The sequence below is a fragment of the Brachyhypopomus gauderio genome, chromosome 3, assembly GCF_052324685.1.
Source record: "Brachyhypopomus gauderio isolate BG-103 chromosome 3, BGAUD_0.2, whole genome shotgun sequence".
Classification (NCBI taxonomy): Eukaryota; Metazoa; Chordata; class Actinopteri; order Gymnotiformes; family Hypopomidae; genus Brachyhypopomus; species Brachyhypopomus gauderio.
Window position 1 is genome coordinate 3789143 of NC_135213.1, and position 19610 is coordinate 3808752.

The window sequence follows — 19610 nt, forward strand, 5'->3', positions numbered from 1 at the left end:
CATACAAGCACACAGACACTACTTTTTATTGAACATAGAGACACAGACACACACTCAGGGATAATTTTTTTTTTTGTTGACTGCCAATTTTACCTAACCTCCATGTTTTTGGACTGTGGGAGGAAACCGGAGATCCCGGAGGAAACCCACGCAAACACAGGGAGAACATGGAAACTCCACTCAGATAGGGACTTGAACCCAAGACCCCAGTGCTGAGAGGCAAACGTGCTAACCACCAAGCCACCGTGTTGCCACGGTTGCAAGTGGCGGTCTTAAAGGTTCCAGAGCACTGCGCACTGTTTTTTTTAAGCTATTGAAATTCTTAGATTAAAACTAACCACCACAAATAGGTAAGAGGAAGAAAGAGGAAGAAAGTTGTAGGTTGTTCATTAGGATGCACTTTGCATAAAACTTGTTTGGTGGTCTTATGATGGACTATTTAAAAGCCACTATGTGGCTTTGTAATATTATTGCTGGAATTAATATTGTCCATATGACAAAAGCCGTCATATACACTACGTGCCATGTATAGATTCATTTCGTTTGTGAAAGAAGAAACGGGAAGTTCCCCATTACCTGTGAAAAATGCCCATCTGCATTCATGTAATGACAACACTCAGTAGCCTATAACTCCTTCTCGTACTTTACGGTCTTTTACTGTCTTAATTGTAGGCCTATATTGATTTACTAATTGTAAAATATATGCAACAAGGCCTGCAGACAGTGGAGGGTAAACAGAAGTTAACTGAAGGACATGACTGTATATTGGATATGAATTATACCAGTTGGCTGCGTGACTTTTTTCCATTGAAAACTCGGGTTTAGAGAATGTTACAAATAAAAGTCAAATTTCATTCAACATGTGCTTGTAATTTTTTTTTTATAATGAAGTGTTCCACGTGCGCTAAAAAGTGCCCTTCACCCCCCCTCCGAGCACTTGCCCCCAAAATGTCAGTGCATGCCACTATATATATATATATATATATGTATATATAGTATATATACAATATATATCTTGTAAATTAATTTTTTATTCACAGTTGAAATGATCTAGAATTGTATAAATTTGTCACATATGTTTTATTTGTGTCACGGTGGGACGGCCAGGAGGCCACCAGAGGGCGTGTGCAGGGTCAGCCCTTCCATTAGGCGACATAGGCAAATGCTAGGGGCGCCATCTATCCAGGGGGGCGCTCGCGTGCATGCATTTTATTATTTTTTTAACAAATGAACAATTAATAAATGTGAAAACAAGCAAAGTCCACATAATCATAATTTCATTGTTTAATAATATTAGTCAAATTAATAATTCTTATAACAACACACGACACTTATCACCCGCGCACCAACCCGCCCTCCCCCGCGCGCTCTGCGCACCTTGTTACTGTTTCTCTGTACACCACAGAGTGAGTGACATCTCCCTGTAAAGACGTCAAAAAGGCAGAAGTCCTCTGGTGCCCAGGGTAGAAAAAGGAGAAAAGTGGAGGAAGAAAGGTAAAATAGGTAATATAATGGTAATATGTGGTGAATTAACACTATACCACTGGCGAACTGTCAGGGACTTCAACGCCTTCTCTGAAGATTAATTGATCTTTAAAAGGATGCTTTATCTATTATATGTAATATATGTTAATAACGCTTCACCAATAATTTGTATTTTTCCTATAAATCGGCTTTCAAATTCACTTTTCGTACTTCAGCAGTGAAATTAAAAAATCAACCAATCAGAATATTTCACATCGTTGTATGGCGTCAATATAGGACCTAATGTTTTGAGAATCAAAAAACAGAATCCATAACCAAGAAATTACGTTTTGTAATTGAGAAAACTGTCGTTAATATTGAGAGTTTAAAAAGCTGGTTTGTAAACACAATATTTATGTTTTCAATAGTCTATTTTGAGTTTAATATTCTTGAAGAATCCGTTTTCGTTTTCGTTGCGCCTTTTCTCATTCACGCTTCTCTTGGTCTCGCTCTCGCCTCCAGAAGTTTCTCGCTTTTGACTTTTGGACCTGTTTTTACGGGTGGGCGGGATTTACACAGTCATTGGCATTGTTCCACGTCGTTACAGACAACCGTGCATCTTATATATCTTAATGACAGTGAAATAAGTTATAATCACAGTACCCGAACCCACCCCGGAGTACTGTGATTATAACTTATTTCACTGAGCACTCTAGGTTTGTCCTAGCTACATAATAAGATATATTTAGGTAATAATTGTCTATTATATTTTATTTTATTAAAAATTAAATAAGTCAGGTTGTCATTAAGATATATAAGATGCACAGTTGTCTGTAACGACGTGGAACAAAGTAATATGGCGAGGTCACGTAGTCAGAGGTGAACTTCGGTATATCAAGTGTGTTACTGTTCTCGTAATTCTTAGTTTGAGTCGGAATTCGGCACAACACCGGCAAACACAGGCAAGATGTGTGTTTGTTTTCTCATATCAGCTATTTTTAACGATTATCTATTTTAGTAACCCACAGTAGATAGACTGAAGTAGATTGTTGTGGAGTTACGACTACCCTGTTGTATATTGTAATCGTGTGTGTAGAATGGCATGGGTGGGGGGGCTTAACTCCATCAGCCAATGACTGTGTAAATCCCGCCCACCCGTAAAAACAGGTCCAAAAGTCAAAAGCGAGAAACTTCTGGAGGCGAGAGCGAGACCGAGAGAAGCGCGAACGAGAAAAGGCGTAACGAAAACGAAAACAGATTCTTCAAGAAAATTTAACTCAAAATAGACTATTGAAAACATAAATATTGTGTTTACAAACCAGCTTTTTAAACTCTCAATATTAACGACAGTTTTCTCAATTACAAAACGTAATTTCTTGGTTATGGATTCTGTTTTTTGATTCTCAAAACATTAGGTCCTATTTTGACGTCATATCATTGTTTCTAGGTAAAAGAGAGAAAGGACCTTTTACATTGAGAGCTAGATTGGCAGTTTTATCAACCAATCATATAATCGAATTAGAATCGTGGGGGCGTGCTCCAATGGTCTCTCATTTTTATTTGAAATAAATCCAATCTGTTGCCAATCTGTAGCTGTTGTGTTTTTCTTTGAAACCAGCTCGCTTGACTCACAACTAACACTCAATCATCATTGTGGCTTTTCCCCTCTCTTAGTGAAAACCGCCACTGTCGTCATACTGCCCAATCCTAATAGGTGTTATGATTAGCTTAGCTCAGCAAGTTTTAAAATAAATATATATTAAAACACACATATGCTCCTCTGTTCATTGCAGATGCACTTTTGAAATAATAATGTTGCAGTAGGCAAATTGCCCTGATTTGCTCTGGTGGTATGGGAGGTATTTCCTGCCAATAATAAAACTGAAATGAAAACACGAAAATGAAAATACCGTTTTGCCATTTCTTTTTCCATACATGTGTGAAAATATTGTGACAAAATTAAAAATAAAATGAAATCACTTCATTTGCAATGTAATGTTTCACTCGAGCACGGGTCATATGTGACAAAAATAAAATTAAAATTAAAAAGGAGGATTGGCGCTACCTGCTGGTGATTTTCTTTTTCATTTTCCACTTTTCATTTTCATTTTCCACTTTTCTTTTTCGTTTTCAACTTCACCAACATGCAAATACATGTAAATTAGCAGTAGGCGGAGCTACAACTACAGAACCTCCCGTGAAATCCAGAGAGGGCAGCACACAGCAACATGGCTGACATTTTACGACGAAACGGAAAATGAGATTGTGAGGTTGGCGAATTGCCAGGACGAAGATTATGTATTGCTTAGATGTGAAGTAATCTTAGACAGGCTTGGCGATATCCAAGCTTTCACCAACATGCAGGTTAATACTGTTGTATGTCGGAATATATGTGAAGTGGTAGAACGCTTAAGGTCTGGATCGGGGACCATGGAAAACCACCCAGTGCGAGGTCGTGTTTGCTGCGCACTTTGTTTAAAAGAGATAGATTAAACAAACAAGCATAGGAGCATACATTAAGAGGTTATTGTTTCCCATACTGATTTTGTGAATGTAGAAAAAAATATTAAAATATAATGAAAGCATTCCTTTTTGTAAAATGGTTTCTATTTCAAGTCGTTACAATTGTATGTATTTGAAAACTAAAAACACAGAAATGCTGTTCTAGAATACAAATCAATTGGAAGAAGATATACCAGCACACAACATGGCATACTGAGCAGTGGGCATATAGGTGAACGAATTTAAAGGGGCAGTTTTAGAGGCTTATTGAAGGCCTTATTGATGGTGGACCAGAGAAATAACAAACTAATCATAAAGAACAGGTTACTCTCTAAGAAAGGAACCTGATTTTAGCCTGGCCCAACATAATTTTTTACCTCAAATCTAACTGGAAACATGGCATATCTAGCTCAATCAATCAATCAATCATATGTTATTTATATAGTGCTTTTTACAACAGTTGTTATCACAAAGCAGCTTTACAAGTGCCGAGTCCTAGCCCCCAGTGAGCAAGCCAAGGGTGACAGTGGCAAGGAAAAACTCCCTAGTTTTTTGCATGAGGAAGAAACCTTGAGAGGAACCAAGACTCAGGGGGGGAACCCATCCTCCTCTGGCCGACACCGGTCACCATGACAACAACAACAATTTAAACAGAAAGAAATAAAGAAAAGGAAAAGATGTAGTAATGTCCATCATGGTGTAGGCTCATCCGGTCAGGCAGTAGGTGGCTGGCACTGGATGGATCGCTTGTCTCTCCTCATCTCATATTTCCTCGAGCAGGCGGGCAGCCATGTGGAGAAAATAAAACAGGGAAAATTAGCTCTGTATGAGGACATATACAGGACAGATGAAATTAAACACATTTCTGTAGTGTGGCAGCAACTCCTGCATTAAGTTAAACTATTACAGCCTAGCTAAAAAGGCAGAACCAGAATGTAACATAGGCTTGGGGGCATTCTGAGACAATGGCATCCATCCACTGCCCTGTCAACAAACTTGAGTGACCACGAGCAGTGACAGGACGACAGCACCAGCGCCCCAGTTTACCATAAAACCCTTCATCTATGAACCCCTGGATCTGTACATTTATCTAAGGGGGGATGTTAATTATCAAATGCTAAACCAAATAGGTGGGTTTTCAACCTAGACTTAAAGATTGTGACTGTGTCAGAGTCCCGTACACATTTTGGAAGGTTGTTCCAAAGCTGGGGGGCCTTATAAGAAAAGGCTCTTCCCCCTGATGTTACCTTATTAATTTGTGGAACTAATAAAAGACCAGCACCCTGTGATCTTAGTGGACATGGGGGTTCATAGTAGGAAATAAGTTTCTGGAGGTATTCAGGAGCAAGCCCGTGCAGTGCTTTATATGTTAATAATAGAATTTTTAAATCAATACGGAATTTAACTGGGAGCCAATGCAGAGCTGATAGGACTGGTGTAATATGTTGAAATTTTCTAGTTCTGGTCAGAACTCTGGCTGTGGCATTTTTAACTATTTGAAGTTTATTTAGATTCCTATTTGAACATCCCGACAGTAGTGCATTGCAGTAATCTAGAGCTAACAAAGGCGTGCACCAATTTTTCTGCATCATCCTGTGATAATGCATTTCTTAATTTGGCAATGTTGCGGAGATGTAGAAAAGCTATCCTAGCAGTATTATCTATGTATTTATCAAATGATAGGTCGGAGTCGAGTATGACGCCTAGGTTTTTGGCTACTGTGCCAGGTGTAATGGGATAGTCTGCAAGATTAAGCATTAGATCTGGAATTTTTTGTCTAGCGGCCTTAGGGCCCACAAGGAGAACTTCTGTTTTGTCCTCATTTAGTTGGAGGAAGTTTAGAGACATCCAGCATTTAATATCTCTTACACAGGCCTCAATTTTTCCTAAACTGAGTTTGTCATCAGGCTTGGCTGATATGTAAAGTTGAGTGTCATCTGCATAGCAGTGAAAATTGACACCATGTTTGTTTATAACTGTGCCCAGTGGTAGTATATATAATGTAAATAATAGTGGTCCTAAGATGGAGCCTTGTGGGACCCCATATTTAACTATTGTACGTTTGGATGGAATATTATTGAGCTCTACAAACTGATGGCGATTTGTCAAGTAAGAGTAAAACCATGAAAGGGCTGTGCCTGAGACTCCAACCCAGCATTCTAATCGCTTTAGCAAGATCCTATGATCATTTGTGTCAAAAGCTGCACTAAGATCGATAAGCACTAGCAGTAATACATAGCCTTGATCAGAAGCAAGGAGGAGATCATTTGTTACTTTGACTAGTGCTGTTTCAGTACTGTGATGGGACCTAAAGCCAGATTGGAACTTTTCAAATATGTGATTCCTATGCAGATATAGGCATAATTGCTGGGCAACAGCTTTTTCTATGATCTTAGATATAAATGATGTGTTCGAAATGGGTCTATAATTAGATAGGACAGTCGGATCAAGATTTGGTTTCTTGATCAGAGGTTTAATAACTGCTAATTTACATGATTTGGGCATGTGACCTATTGTAATGGATGAGTTAACTATAGTTAAAAGAGGTTCAGTTACAGCTGGTAATACCTCTTTTAATAACTTTGAGGGAACTGAGTCTAGTGTGCAGGTAGTACAATTTAAGGAAGAAATTATTTTCTCTAATTCTGATTGTGGGAGTGGATGAAAAGCATCAAGTTTTTCTCCCGGTATGTAATTTAAATCAATTTCAACCAAACCAGATGACATACCAGTTGTATTGCTAATAAAAGGTTTTATATTTTGTCTAATATTCTCAATTTTATTATCAAAGAAATCTATAAATACATTACTAGTTAGGTTTACTGGAATCTGAGGTTCTGCGCCTGCTTGGTTTTTTGTAAGTTTAGAAATAGTATTAAAAAGAAATCTAGGACTGTTTTTATTTTTCTCTATCAGTGAGGCTAGGTATGCTGAGCGTGCTTTAGCGAGTGCCCGTTTGTAGTCAATAATGCTATCCTTCCAGGCACAGTGGAATACTTCCAACTTAGTAGATCGCCATTTCCGCTCTAATTTACGTGCTATTTGTTTTAAGTCTCTAGTTTGGTCAGTGTACCACGGGGCGAGCTTTTTGGATCTAGCCTTTTTATATTTTAGTGGAGCTACTATATCTAGAGCTGATCTGGTATTATCTAAGCAGTCAGTTAGACTATCTAACTCTCCTGGATCGGATGGCAAGTGGGCTAAAGCAGTTAAATCAGGCAGGGTTTCAATAAACTGTTTTGCTGTTGATGAATTTATCGAGCGCTTTATACACAGCCGATGAGACGGGTGGGTATTTATGTTAAGGTGAAGATCGAATTGGACTAAATAGTGATCAGAGATTGCTACGGTTTGTGGAAGTATATTTATATTATCTACGTCGATACCCAGCGTAAAGATTAGATCTAGGGTATGATTTCGATAATGTGTAGGTCCTACTACGTTTTGTATAATGACGTCTGAGTTCAATATAGAAGTAAAAGCCCATGTCAGTGGATGCATGTATGCATGTATTGTTTGATGTTTGCATTACTAAGATAGTAAGATAAAGGCAGAAACGTATACATCTATCGATCTAAATGCTTAACTCCTGTCCAGATGTCACTTATACCAATTGAGGACATGCCAAAGGGTCAGAAGCCTCAGGTTTTGGCCAAACCAGGCGTGCTGGCGTGAGGTTTTCCTCGTCCTGGAAGGAGACCCCATGCATGTATTGTTTGATGTTTGCATCAAGTAAATAGTAAGATAAAGGCAGAAACGTATGCATCTATTGATCTAAATGCTTAACTCCTGTCCAGATGTCACTTATAACGAATGAGGACATGCCAAAGGGTCAGAAACCTAAGGTTTTGTCCAAACCAGGCGTGCTGGCGTGAGGTTTTCCTCATCCTGGAAGGAGACCCCATGCATGTATTGCTTGATGTTTGCATCAAATAGATAGTAAGATAAAGGCAGAAACTTATGCATCTATCTATCTATCTATCTATCTATCTATCTATCTATCTATCTATCTATCTATCTATCTATCTATTGTTGGAAATTATATATTTAAAATACATTAGCATTACAGTTAATCATACTGCTTAAGATCAATATTGTAATCCCTTTATATTTTGTTTACATTACAGTGTTAATCAAATTACCTTTTATCAAAAGTATCTGAGAATATGCTTGTCTGCCCTTTTAAGTACATGCAGGAGAAAGTTAGCTAAAAAGAGGAAGCTTCAAAACAGCCTCTGTAGGTCCACTTGACATTTGCAAAACCACGAAGTGAAAACTTGGAGAGAGGAAACAACTGTGTGTTTGACGTCTGTAACTTAGGTGCAACCCCAAGGAGTGAAAGTTAAGTGGAAGTTAAGTGGATTAAAACCCCAAGACGTGGGGCCTCTTTCACCTTTGTGATCGCTAATTTGTCAAAACATGTTGTAGGATTTAGGGAACTAAGATGGGCTCATCTAATTCTGAAAGTGTTAGACAAACAACTTTTGGAGAACATGCAAAAACAGTTTTTGAGCAATAGGCAGACAAGTTATCAGACATAGGGAGACTCCATCGCTGAGTAGCAAAGGTGGGGGCTTATACCCAGACCACACTATATAGGACAGGAGGAAAAGTGTCTGAGTTAGAGAGACCTGCGCACAATGCTATAGGGTAGAGTAGATAGGGTTTTGCATACTCTCTCTCCAGAGATCTCTGTATTTTTACTTGCTTATAATAAAAGGTTAAAGACAAGACTGGTAATGTTTTCTCTTGCATCAACGAACATGCTGCGCTAAGGTGAAAGTGGAACCAAGCGCAACAATTTTGGTGACCCCGACGTGATGCGAGACATTTTGGAATTCTTCGTCTAAAGGCTGTTAGTTCATCCGTGCCGGCACAAAAAACTAGGGGTAAGCAGAAAACCTGTTACAACAAATTTCTGCAAATTGTGCATAACTAAATTGTGATTAACTAATGGCACTTGGGCGATACCAAATTAAATCCAGTCTTTGGTTTAAAAAAAAATAAATAAATAAAAATAAAATAAAATAAATAAATAAATAATTTTTTTACTAAGGAAAAAGGGTTTCAGTCCCTAAGGAAATAGGGTTTCAGTCCCTAAGGAAAAAGGGTTTCAGTCCCTAAGGAATAGGGTTTCAGTCCCTAAGGAATAGGGTTTTAGTCCCTAAAAGGAAAAGGGTTTCAGTCCCAAAAAGGAAAATATAGGGTTAGAGTCCCTATGGAAAAAGGGTTAGAGTCCCTACCGGCATAATAAGTGGTTTTGTTTCCGTGGTGTGGCGAGCCGAACCGTTCGTCTGACGGGGCGAACGGATACGCAGGGGTTAAAGTCCCCGCGCGCTAGGTTTTGGTAGACCTTTGGACCGGAGGAATCCATAAATACCCAAATTGGACAAGCAAAAAGCCGGACAAGGAACCTGAATTGATTGAGGGTGGTAAACCTTACGGTGTCAACAGAACCCTCAGTCTAGTAAGTAAGGTTGAAGACAATTTCAGGTGAGTATCTGTTTTTTATCAACATGGTGAGGAAATGCAGAAGTCATACAAACAGTTTGATGTAGAATGGAATGTTGGTTCATGGGAATGAAATACTTTAGAGAAACAGATGAATATGACCAGTAAAGTAATTTATGCTATTGAAGAAAATTGTAAGAAGTGGAACTAAATAAGGGCTGGCTGTTATGCTGAATTAGACGTATGGGTGTCCAAGGCAGGAAGGCAGGTGACGACCGTGTGGCTTGAGGTGACATCATTGACCATAAATCATCACAGTCTCTCTGCAAATTAGAACAACTGAAAGAGCAACAAATGATCAATTGTGAAAGTGAACTAGCATTGCGATGCAAAATATAAGCGTTGTTGGCTTGGGATATCGGGGAACAGGCCAGGAAGATAGCGGATAGTAAGAAAAATATGCCACCCTCACAGGAGAGTGCCACCAACACTACAAAAGGAATCTATGCAGTGGTTAATGTAAAAACAGGAACCCTGCAAATAGTTAAAACCCCCAATAAAGAGTGTAAAAACCAATGCAAATTGATCCGTTTGACAAGATGAGAGAGGGGGGAGAACTGCGACAGTTCACAGGAAGCCAGATCAGGAAGAGAGTCTGAGTACTCTGAAGAAACTGACAGAGAGGAAGTGGTGAACAACATTAGAACACGCCACACACAGAAAACAGGCAGGCGAGCAGAGGTAGAAAAGCGTGCTAGTCCTGTTAAAGGATTTAAACTAGGAAAGACCAAGAAGGGAGTTAAGGGAGCAAGAAAAAGCGAAATAGACAATAAAAGTAAGTCAGGTCGCGCGGTAAGGATTAACTGCAAATTAAAAGGGACTTGGGTGGAGTCAGATGTTGAGAACGCACACGTGGGGGTAAGTGAAGAGAGTGAAGATAACATGTCAGAGGGAGAAACAGTGGGGGGTGATGGTTTGAAGTCAGGAAGTGTCTCCCTAGTAGAGGAACTGATAGAAGCCAGAGAAGAATGACGTAATGTCACAAAACAGCTTCTCTCGCCCCAGCATTTAGCCCCAGAGTGTTGTGAGTTGGATGAGTCTGTAGGCCCGTACCAGGGCACTAGATCTAGGAAAAGTGAGTCAAAATTACAGGGAGTTTTAAACATGCCATTTGTGCACAGGCCCACTGGCCTTGGTGAATATTAGTCTCTGCCATTGACTGATGTCACTGCCCTGTCTGACCAACTTCCCCCTCTCAGTGAGGGAGGAGGCATTTGGTTAGTTAAACTGAATAAGCTGACAGCAGGAAAGAGCTTGGCTCTGGGAGACTTAGAGGAGTGGTAGTAATAATAATAATAACAAATAAAAATAATAAAAAATATAGCCGCAAGCGGCAATTACGGGGTCCAAGCTGAGGTTTGGCAAGATTTGCGCACCCACTGGCACAACATTATGTAAAGCTTTATGAAATGTACATGAAAGTATATGAAGCACGTTCGTGAATGAAGTACCTGCTCAAAAAACAGAATCTAAATGGCAGCTTTTTAAACTTATGGTGGAATACTGCCCAACGTGGGATTCGAACCCCCGTTGTCCACGTGCATTGTGGCTGGGAGCACATTGCTCTACCCATTGAGCTAATGGGTCTGACTGGATTACAGGCTCAACTCTAACTCTTTTGAGGAAAAGAATGACCTTTGATCTGCATGCATGTTCAGCATAGAAAATGAAAATATTCACAGTACAACCATTTGTGGATGGATTTGGCACAAACTTGGCAGATATCACCTCAGTGGTCTTCTGAATGTGTCTGTCCATTTTCATAACAATCAGACATTATATAGGGGAGTTTTTGAAATATGCAGTTCATATGTCATGACGGTACCATTGTGATGCATATGAAAAATATTAAATTGCAAGAATCTTAGAATTTGTTCCACCAGTTTTGTATTTCACATGCTGCTGGATATTATAATATGTGATTTGAGGTGATGGAGTGAAAATCCTAGGACTAGTATGAAAAGTGTAAATTATATGTATTGGATTATACACAAAAATCTGTACTTTTTTGCAAAGCACTTGCAATTACAAAGTTGTTAGTGATTTTGCATAGAATCATATGAGATCATGATTGTCCTTCTACATGAAAGCATGGAGGGCAGGAGAGTTTTTTGGCCGTTATAGCGCCACCTAGGTGTGCATGTCTGCCAAAATGTATGTGCAGGTCTAGACACCCAATAGGTACATGTATGTGAAATTTGGTATGAATACGTGAAAGAATGCCTGAGATATAGCAGAATATGTGGATTTTTGGCGAAGGAATTTTCTACGCTTGACTTGTGATGCATGTGGCCACGCCCATGTGCAGAAATGTGCACTTTGGCTCCATAACAATTAAAGTTCAGACTCTTCTGAGCGCCTGGATATCACATATGTGCATGTATGTGAAAAATCCAGGGACTAGTACGCGCTCAAAAATGTGTGTGTATTTGCATATTATGCAAATTAGCTCGAAATCTAAGGGGCGGAGCATATGGCCACAATTTTATTTTTTGTAGAATGGAACATGGCCGATCAGATGCAATTGGAATTTTTTGTTTACGACATACGGTGTAGGCGTGAAAATTTTTTGCGCGTTTGTGTGCGCTATAGCGCCACCTATAGGCGTATATGGCTGGCGTTGGGTGCCTGAGTAGCGGAGGTGTCCTTGACCAGTTGGCCAAAGGAGAAGTCTGTACGACTTACGGTTTAGGCTGCACGATGCGTTTTAGGGCAGAAAAAGAAGAATAATAATAATCGGAACAAATACAATAGGGTTCCAGCACCGCTGGTGCTTGGACCCCTAATAAATACTTGAAATTGTTTACACTGCGGGCCCTGAATACATAATCCATGAAAGTAGCTTTTTTGGATATTGATCAACATTTCCATGTTTTTCAAATTTTTGGAATGGGTCTGAATGGGTCAGTTCAATATGGGGAACCTGACGCCAGTTAAAGTGACTGGGAAATGTTTAATAATAATAACAACAACAATAATGATAATAATAATAATAATCTGTATTTGTATAGCACCTTTCATACATACATGCAACTCAAAGTGTTTTACAGGATAAATAAAAAAAAGAAAACATTAAAAGGAAGTAAAGAGAAAGGAAAAAGAATGTTAAAAGAAATTAAACATGGAAAACAATAAAAGATTGTAATAAAGTGACAAATTGTGAAATAATGGAAAAATAATGCAATAAAGTAAATAAGATGGCATTTAGAACAGAGTTGGAGTTTCTTAATTAAAAGCAGATTTAAACAGGAAGGTTTTGAGATTCTTCTTGAAGCTGGGCAGAGATGAAATGTCTCTGAGCATGTTGTTGCACTACAACAGTCCTCAGAGCGGGGGTCCGCCCCAGAGACCTCAATATGTTCCCTAAGTGTATTATTTTATGCAGTAGTATCAACAGTATGGGTTTAACCTAAATTTTAGAGGAAGGGGTTTTGGGAAGGGGCAAGGAAGGTCACAGTGATCCTGGCAACTTCGTTGTGGCAGGTGGGGTGGATGTTCTCTGTTCAGGAGAGTCATTGGGCGAAAGAGAGTCCCCACAGAACCGTAGGATGAGGGCCAGAGGTCAGAGGTCCAGCACCAACCCTTCAGCAGCACCAGGGCAATGGCGGGGCCCTGATGAGAACTCGGACAGCAAAGCTACGGCAAACCCTATGTTGTCCCTCACTGGCGGTACTCAAAGACTATCATTTCTGGCTGGAGAATATCAAAGTCTGCACAAAGCTGTTCTAATGACTGTACATTGCGGCCAGCAGGCCATTAAACACAGGTTCAAACACTGCACCTGTTAACCTGTGGAAGAGACATTACAAATGCACTGTTCACAGACAGCAGACACCTGATGTCCACAGACTGCCCTCCACGGTTGCTATCTACAGAGGTTTCCTGAAGCCTCACTCATGATCCGCGAGGGGCGTCCACTCCCAGTTCATGACCTTGAAGCCGGATCACTTTGATTTAATCTTTGTCCCACCACCCGACCCACTTCATGTTATATTGTTGTATGACATAGGAAGGGATCCAATTCATGGGAGGAATTTGAGGAACAGCTACAGGATCAGGTATGGGAAATTGAAACTAGGGGTCTGTGAGGCCTAGGGGTGCGGCGACCCCTGCAAAGCTGAGACATGCCCAGCAGTGCTGGTATATGATGGGAGATTCAGCCACTCCACACATCTCGTTAGCTTCACACCCTGGTCACATGGGAAAGGAGTAGGGAAGCATGACAAGGAGAGCCAGTACACTGAAAAATTTGGAGTATGGTTTACAAAAAAAAAAAAAAAAACTTAGGAAAGTTTTTCCATGTAGAAACAGCAAGTAAATTTAACAAAGCATATATTCAAGTAATATGTACTCATAATTTTCAGTGTATTTAACTACAAAATGTTTCAGTAAATGTTACTTTGCAACACAATATATGCAATTAGATTTTACTCGGTGTACTTTAGTAGATTTTACTACAACAATGTAGCACCACATTCTCCCATGGCTTTTATTATTTACGTAATAGTAGTAATTTTTGAAGTTCTTTAGTAATGTTTAACTGATAAATATTTTTATTAACAGTATTCATTTCTGATATAAAACCAGCATTAAAATATTACAAAGCATTGTGCAACATTTTGTGAAGCAAGAAAAAATTGCTTCTTTTAGTGCAGCAACAGTAACAAAATCTCAGCTGCACTCCGCTGAAAAACGTTTGACTTGCTGATATCACTGCGCATGCGTGGATTCTGCAAGTGACCTTTTACTTGCTGTTTTCAGTTTAGCTTCTCACAAAAAGAAAATTACAAAAGCATTGTAAATTTTACTTTGCTATTTAGACTAAAATATACAAAATGTATTTGAAGACAAACTATTACAGAGAAATCAGAATCAGAATCAGAAATATTTATTAATCCCTTGGGGGAAATTGCAATTGTTACGGCTGCTCCTATTAATAAAAATACACTATATAAAAAATACCAAAAATATTTACATAATTAAATGACAAATCAAACAAAGTTTAAAAGAAGAAATAGAAATAAATAAAATAACGTGTCAATAGAAATAAAATAAAGTGTCAGGAGAAATAAGAATAAAAATAAAGTGTGAAGTGTCAGATGCAATTGTTGTTGTTATTGAGAGGGTATTGCACATTTGAAATGTAATAATAATATTGTATAATCTTGTAATAATAATAGTATTGCACATTCGAAGGTAATACTAGTAGTAGACATTACACAGATGAATATTGAGCATTATGCTTTTAAAGAGGAGTTGTACAGTTTAATGGCCACAGGTAAAAATAATCTTCTGTGGCGCTCTGTAGTGCATTTTGGATTTATGAGTCTCTCACTGAAAGTACTCCTGTGTCTCATTACAGTGTTGTAGAGTGGGTGGGATACATTGTTCATAATACCCCTCAACTTAGACAGAGTCCTCCTTTCTGACACTGCCGTCAGCGAGTCCAGCTCCACACCCACAACATCACCGGCCTTACGAATCAGTTTATTAAGTCGGTTGGCATCTGCCACCTTCAGCTTACTCCCCCAACATGCCACAGCATACAGGATAGCACTCGCCACAACAGACTCATAGAAGATCTTCAGCATGGTCCGGCAGATGTTGAAAGACCTCAGACGCCTCAAAAAATAGAGGCGACTTTGGCCCTTCCTGTAGAGGACATCAGTGTTCATACCCCAGTCCAGTTTATGGTCAATGTGAACACCTAGATATTGGTAGTGTTCAACCATGTCAACACTGACCCCCCTGATAGACATAGGGGTCACCGGTGCCTTTTCCCTCCTCAGGTCCACAACCAGTTCTTTAGTCTTTGTTAAATTAAGCTGCAGATGGTTCATCTCGCACCATTCAACAAAGTCATTCACCGTCGTCCGATATTCATCCTCATCACCCTTGCTGATACATCCAACTATTGCTGAGTCATCAGAAAACTTCTGAAGGTGGCAAGTCTCTGTGCAGTAGTTGAAGTCCGTGGTGTAGAGAGTGAAAAGGAAGGGAGAGAGGACAGTCCCCTGTGGAGCACCAACTTTGCTAACCACCCTGTCCGACACACACTGCTGCAAACGTACATACTGTGGTCTGCCGGTAAGGTAGTCAGTAATCCAGGTCACAATGGGGGTATCCACCTTCATCCTTTTCAGTTTCTCACTCAGAAGATCAGAAACACCAAGTATTGCATGTAATTTTCTGTGAGATTCTTACTAGATTATTCTTTTAGATAGTACTTAAAAAAACTTAATTATATTTACAATAATTTTTTATAGAGTACAGCAAGGCATCGGAGTGTGAGCTAATTTAAATCTTGTAATACCTAGATTATTTAAACAACTTCATTTGACTAGTATTTCCCCATTACAGAGAAAGACAATTCATTAAACTAAAACAGGTATTGGCACAGGCCGTGGACTTAGGCAGTTGATGATTATAACCTACCATTTTTCTTAGATGTGTCTGAAACACACTCCTGCAGGATCGGAGTGGGTTTCAGAATAAGGGGGAAGAGGAAGTTGCTGATACACCTCAACTTCCTGTTAGACAGTACACAGCATGAAGCAGAAGTCGCACACACACAGTTACAGGATATCAAAAGGGGGGGCGAGCTGAGAGACAGAGGCAAGCAGGCTATGTCACAGGAGCCCATTTAATTAATTAATTAATTCATGAAATAAAATAAAATAGCATTGTTGAACAAAGATGGTAAAAGAGATAAGGAAGTAAGGAAGTCTGGGAAGGACCAAACGGGGTACAGAGTCTATTGATCAAACCAGTGTGAACTGAGGCACACAGGGTAGCACGTGGGTAAAAATACATGAAGGAAAATTTTAGTTACTGATGGCACCCATACTGACATAAAAGCAGACTGGACAGAGTAATGTGATATTTGAAATGTGCCGAACAGCTGTCATGCTTTAAGACCAGGTCTAAGTAGGCTCCCTGGACCACAGGAGCTAAGATAAGATAGTGAGGAAATTTGCATTGTTACAGCAGCAGAGAATAGTGTAAGGAACTACACATATGTAAGATTCAGATATACAAGAGAAATAAATAAAGAGTATAAATATATGCAATGTATGTAGGAGAAGAAATTCAGATTGACTACATGGACATGTTAATACCAATACAAGGACTACCCAACCAAGGTTGGGTAGAAGCATTTCCCACCAGGGCAGAAGACTCTAAGTCAATCTGCAAAATGTTGATAAAATTACTGGATACTGCACCATTGTTTACTAAATTAGTGTGCTCAGATAATGGGATGCACTTCACTAGCTAGAAGCAAAAATTTGTGGAACAAAATTTGGGTTTGAGACACAAATATGGGTTGGTTTATCATTCTCAATCTCAGGCTAAATTGGAAATTATAAATGGTAAGGATAAAGGTAAAGGTATGTGCACAAATGTATTTGTATTGTTGGCCAGAAGATGTTTAGTGAATTTTGTTACAGGATTCATGCCGTTTGAGCTCATGACAGTGAGAAGTTTTCGGGGGTCCCCCAACGCGCTTGCGAAACCTGACAGATGTACTCGGGGTTGTACAAAGAAGGTTACAATGCACTAAAAAGCAATATGTGAAGCTTATTCTGTCCAGGTACAAGGAGAGGAGTCAGAACCAACTCATGAGCAGACTTGCCCGTCACTAAATGGGTCCTGCTCAAGGTCATCAAAAGAAAGTGGTCAGAGCCCAGGTGGACCAGTCCATTCAAGGTCACTAAAGAGAACATCACACTCCATCCGACTGAAGGGCAAAGGAGAAACGTGGTACCACCTCAGCCAGTGCTGAGCATCAGAACCAGCGCGCCGAGATACGGAGCTCTCAAGCCACGGGTCAAAATAACACCCGAGAGCGGAGGTTCAACAATCAGGTAGTCCACCCTGACCTCCTACGTGGGATAAGAAGATAATCTCATCTCCAACGCGGGCAGAAGAATAGATGACGCTGGCAGAGATTAAGTAAAAGTTTTGTGATGTATTTGGATTTTTGGTAATATTATCTAATTTTGTTTTACAGGCCTTGTTTAACATTGTTTATTTGACTACATGTTTTTGCATTATCATTAAACCTAGCAGCAGTGTGATTATTATAACTCAACAGCATGTTGGCCATACACTGTTTGGCTCACCAGGACCTTCCAGGGGACTGCCCCCTGTGTATGTGGGTCCATGGTGGGTCGAGGCCATTATTGTCTTGATAGTAACTGTAAAATTGAGTTTGCTTGGAGAGTTTCACATAAAGCTTTAGGGGTTGATAATTATACTACTGGCCGGCTGGAACAGCCATCTTGCAAGCATAAAGTTCTTATGACAGCATTAACATCCATTGCTGCATTTTGAGTATTGTGATTATATGAGGATGTTGTTGTATTCCATGCATAAGAAGCTTAGTGGAACGTTTCATCAGCAGAAAGACTGAAAGGAACCACAAGGATGATAGGGTATGATGTCATTGTTGGAGTCAGAAGATGAGAGGGTAGTTTTGGAAGAAACCAAGTTGTGATATCTTAAGATATCAAAAGGGGGAATTGTTGGAAATTATATATTTAAAATACATTAGCATTACAGTTAATCATACTGCTTAAGATCAATATTGTAATCCCTTTATATTTTGTTTACATTACAGTGTTAATCAAATTACCTTTTATCAAAAGTATCTGAGAATATGCTTGTCTGCCCTTTTAAGTACATGCAGGAGAAAGTTAGCTAAAAAGAGGAAGCTTCAAAACAGCCTCTGTAGGTCCACTTGACATTTGCAAAACCACGAAGTGAAAACTTGGAGAGAGGAAACAACTGTGTGTTTGACGTCTGTAACTTAGGTGCAACCCCAAGGAGTGAAAGTTAAGTGGAAGTTAAGTGGATTAAAACCCCAAGACGTGGGGCCTCTTTCACCTTTGTGATCGCTAATTTGTCAAAACATGTTGTAGGATTTAGGGAACTAAGATGGGCTCATCTAATTCTGAAAGTGTTAGACAAACAACTTTTGGAGAACATGCAAAAACAGTTTTTGAGCAATAGGCAGACAAGTTATCAGACATAGGGAGACTCCATCGCTGAGTAGCAAAGGTGGGGGCTTATACCCAGACCACACTATATAGGACAGGAGGAAAAGTGTCTGAGTTAGAGAGACCTGCGCACAATGCTATAGGGTAGAGTAGATAGGGTTTTGCATACTCTCTCTCCAGAGATCTCTGTATTTTTACTTGCTTATAATAAAAGGTTAAAGACAAGACTGGTAATGTTTTCTCTTGCATCAACGAACATGCTGCGCTAAGGTGAAAGTGGAACCAAGCGCAACACTATCTATCCATCCATCCATCCATCCATCCATCCATCCATCTGCTTACCTCCTGTCCAGATGTCACTTATAACGAATGAGGACATGCCAAAGGGTCAGAAACCTCAGGTTTTGGCCAAACCAGGCGTGCTGGCGTGAGGTTTTCCTCGTCCTGGAAGGAGACCCCATGCATGTATTGTTTGATGTTTGCATCAAGTAAATAGTAAGATAAAGGCAGAAACGTATGCATCTATCGATCTAAATGCTTAACTCCTGTCCAGATGTCACTTATAACGATTGAGGACATGCCAAAGGGTCAGAAACCTCAGGTTTTGGCCAAACCAGGCGTGCTGGCGTGAGGTTTTCCTCGTCCTGGAAGGAGACCCCATGCATGTATTGTTTGATGTTTGCATCAAGTAAATAGTAAGATAAAGGCAGAAACGTATGCATCTATCGATCTAAATGCTTAACTCCTGTCCAGATGTCACTTATAACGATTGAGGACATGCCAAAGGGTCAGAAACCTCAGGTTTTGGCCAAACCAGGCGTGCTGGCGTGAGGTTTTCCTCATCCTGGAAGGAGACCCCATGCATGTATTGCTTGATGTTTGCATCAAATAGATAGTAAGATAAAGGCAGAAACTTATGCATCTATCTATCTATCTATCTATCTATCTATCTATCTATCTATCTATCTATCTATCTATCTATCTATCTATCTATCTATCTATCAGTGGTGGACGAAGTACAGCAATTATGTACTTGAGTAAAAGTACAGTTACCTTGCATTGAATATTACTTAAGTAAAAGTAAAAGTATTCACCTCAATTTTTTACTTGAGTAAAAGTACAAAAGTATCTGCC

General features: G+C 39.6%; 1 protein-coding gene across 1 annotated transcript; it reads right to left on the minus strand.

The window, feature by feature from the left end:
• Window positions 1-5069: 5069 nt before the first annotated feature.
• LOC143509592 (uncharacterized) lies at window positions 5070-15611 on the minus strand. The gene is given in 3 exon segments (XM_076998449.1): window positions 5070-5523; window positions 5525-7310; window positions 14876-15611. Coding segments are annotated over 3 exon segments (2976 nt in total).
• Window positions 15612-19610: the final 3999 nt, after the last annotated feature.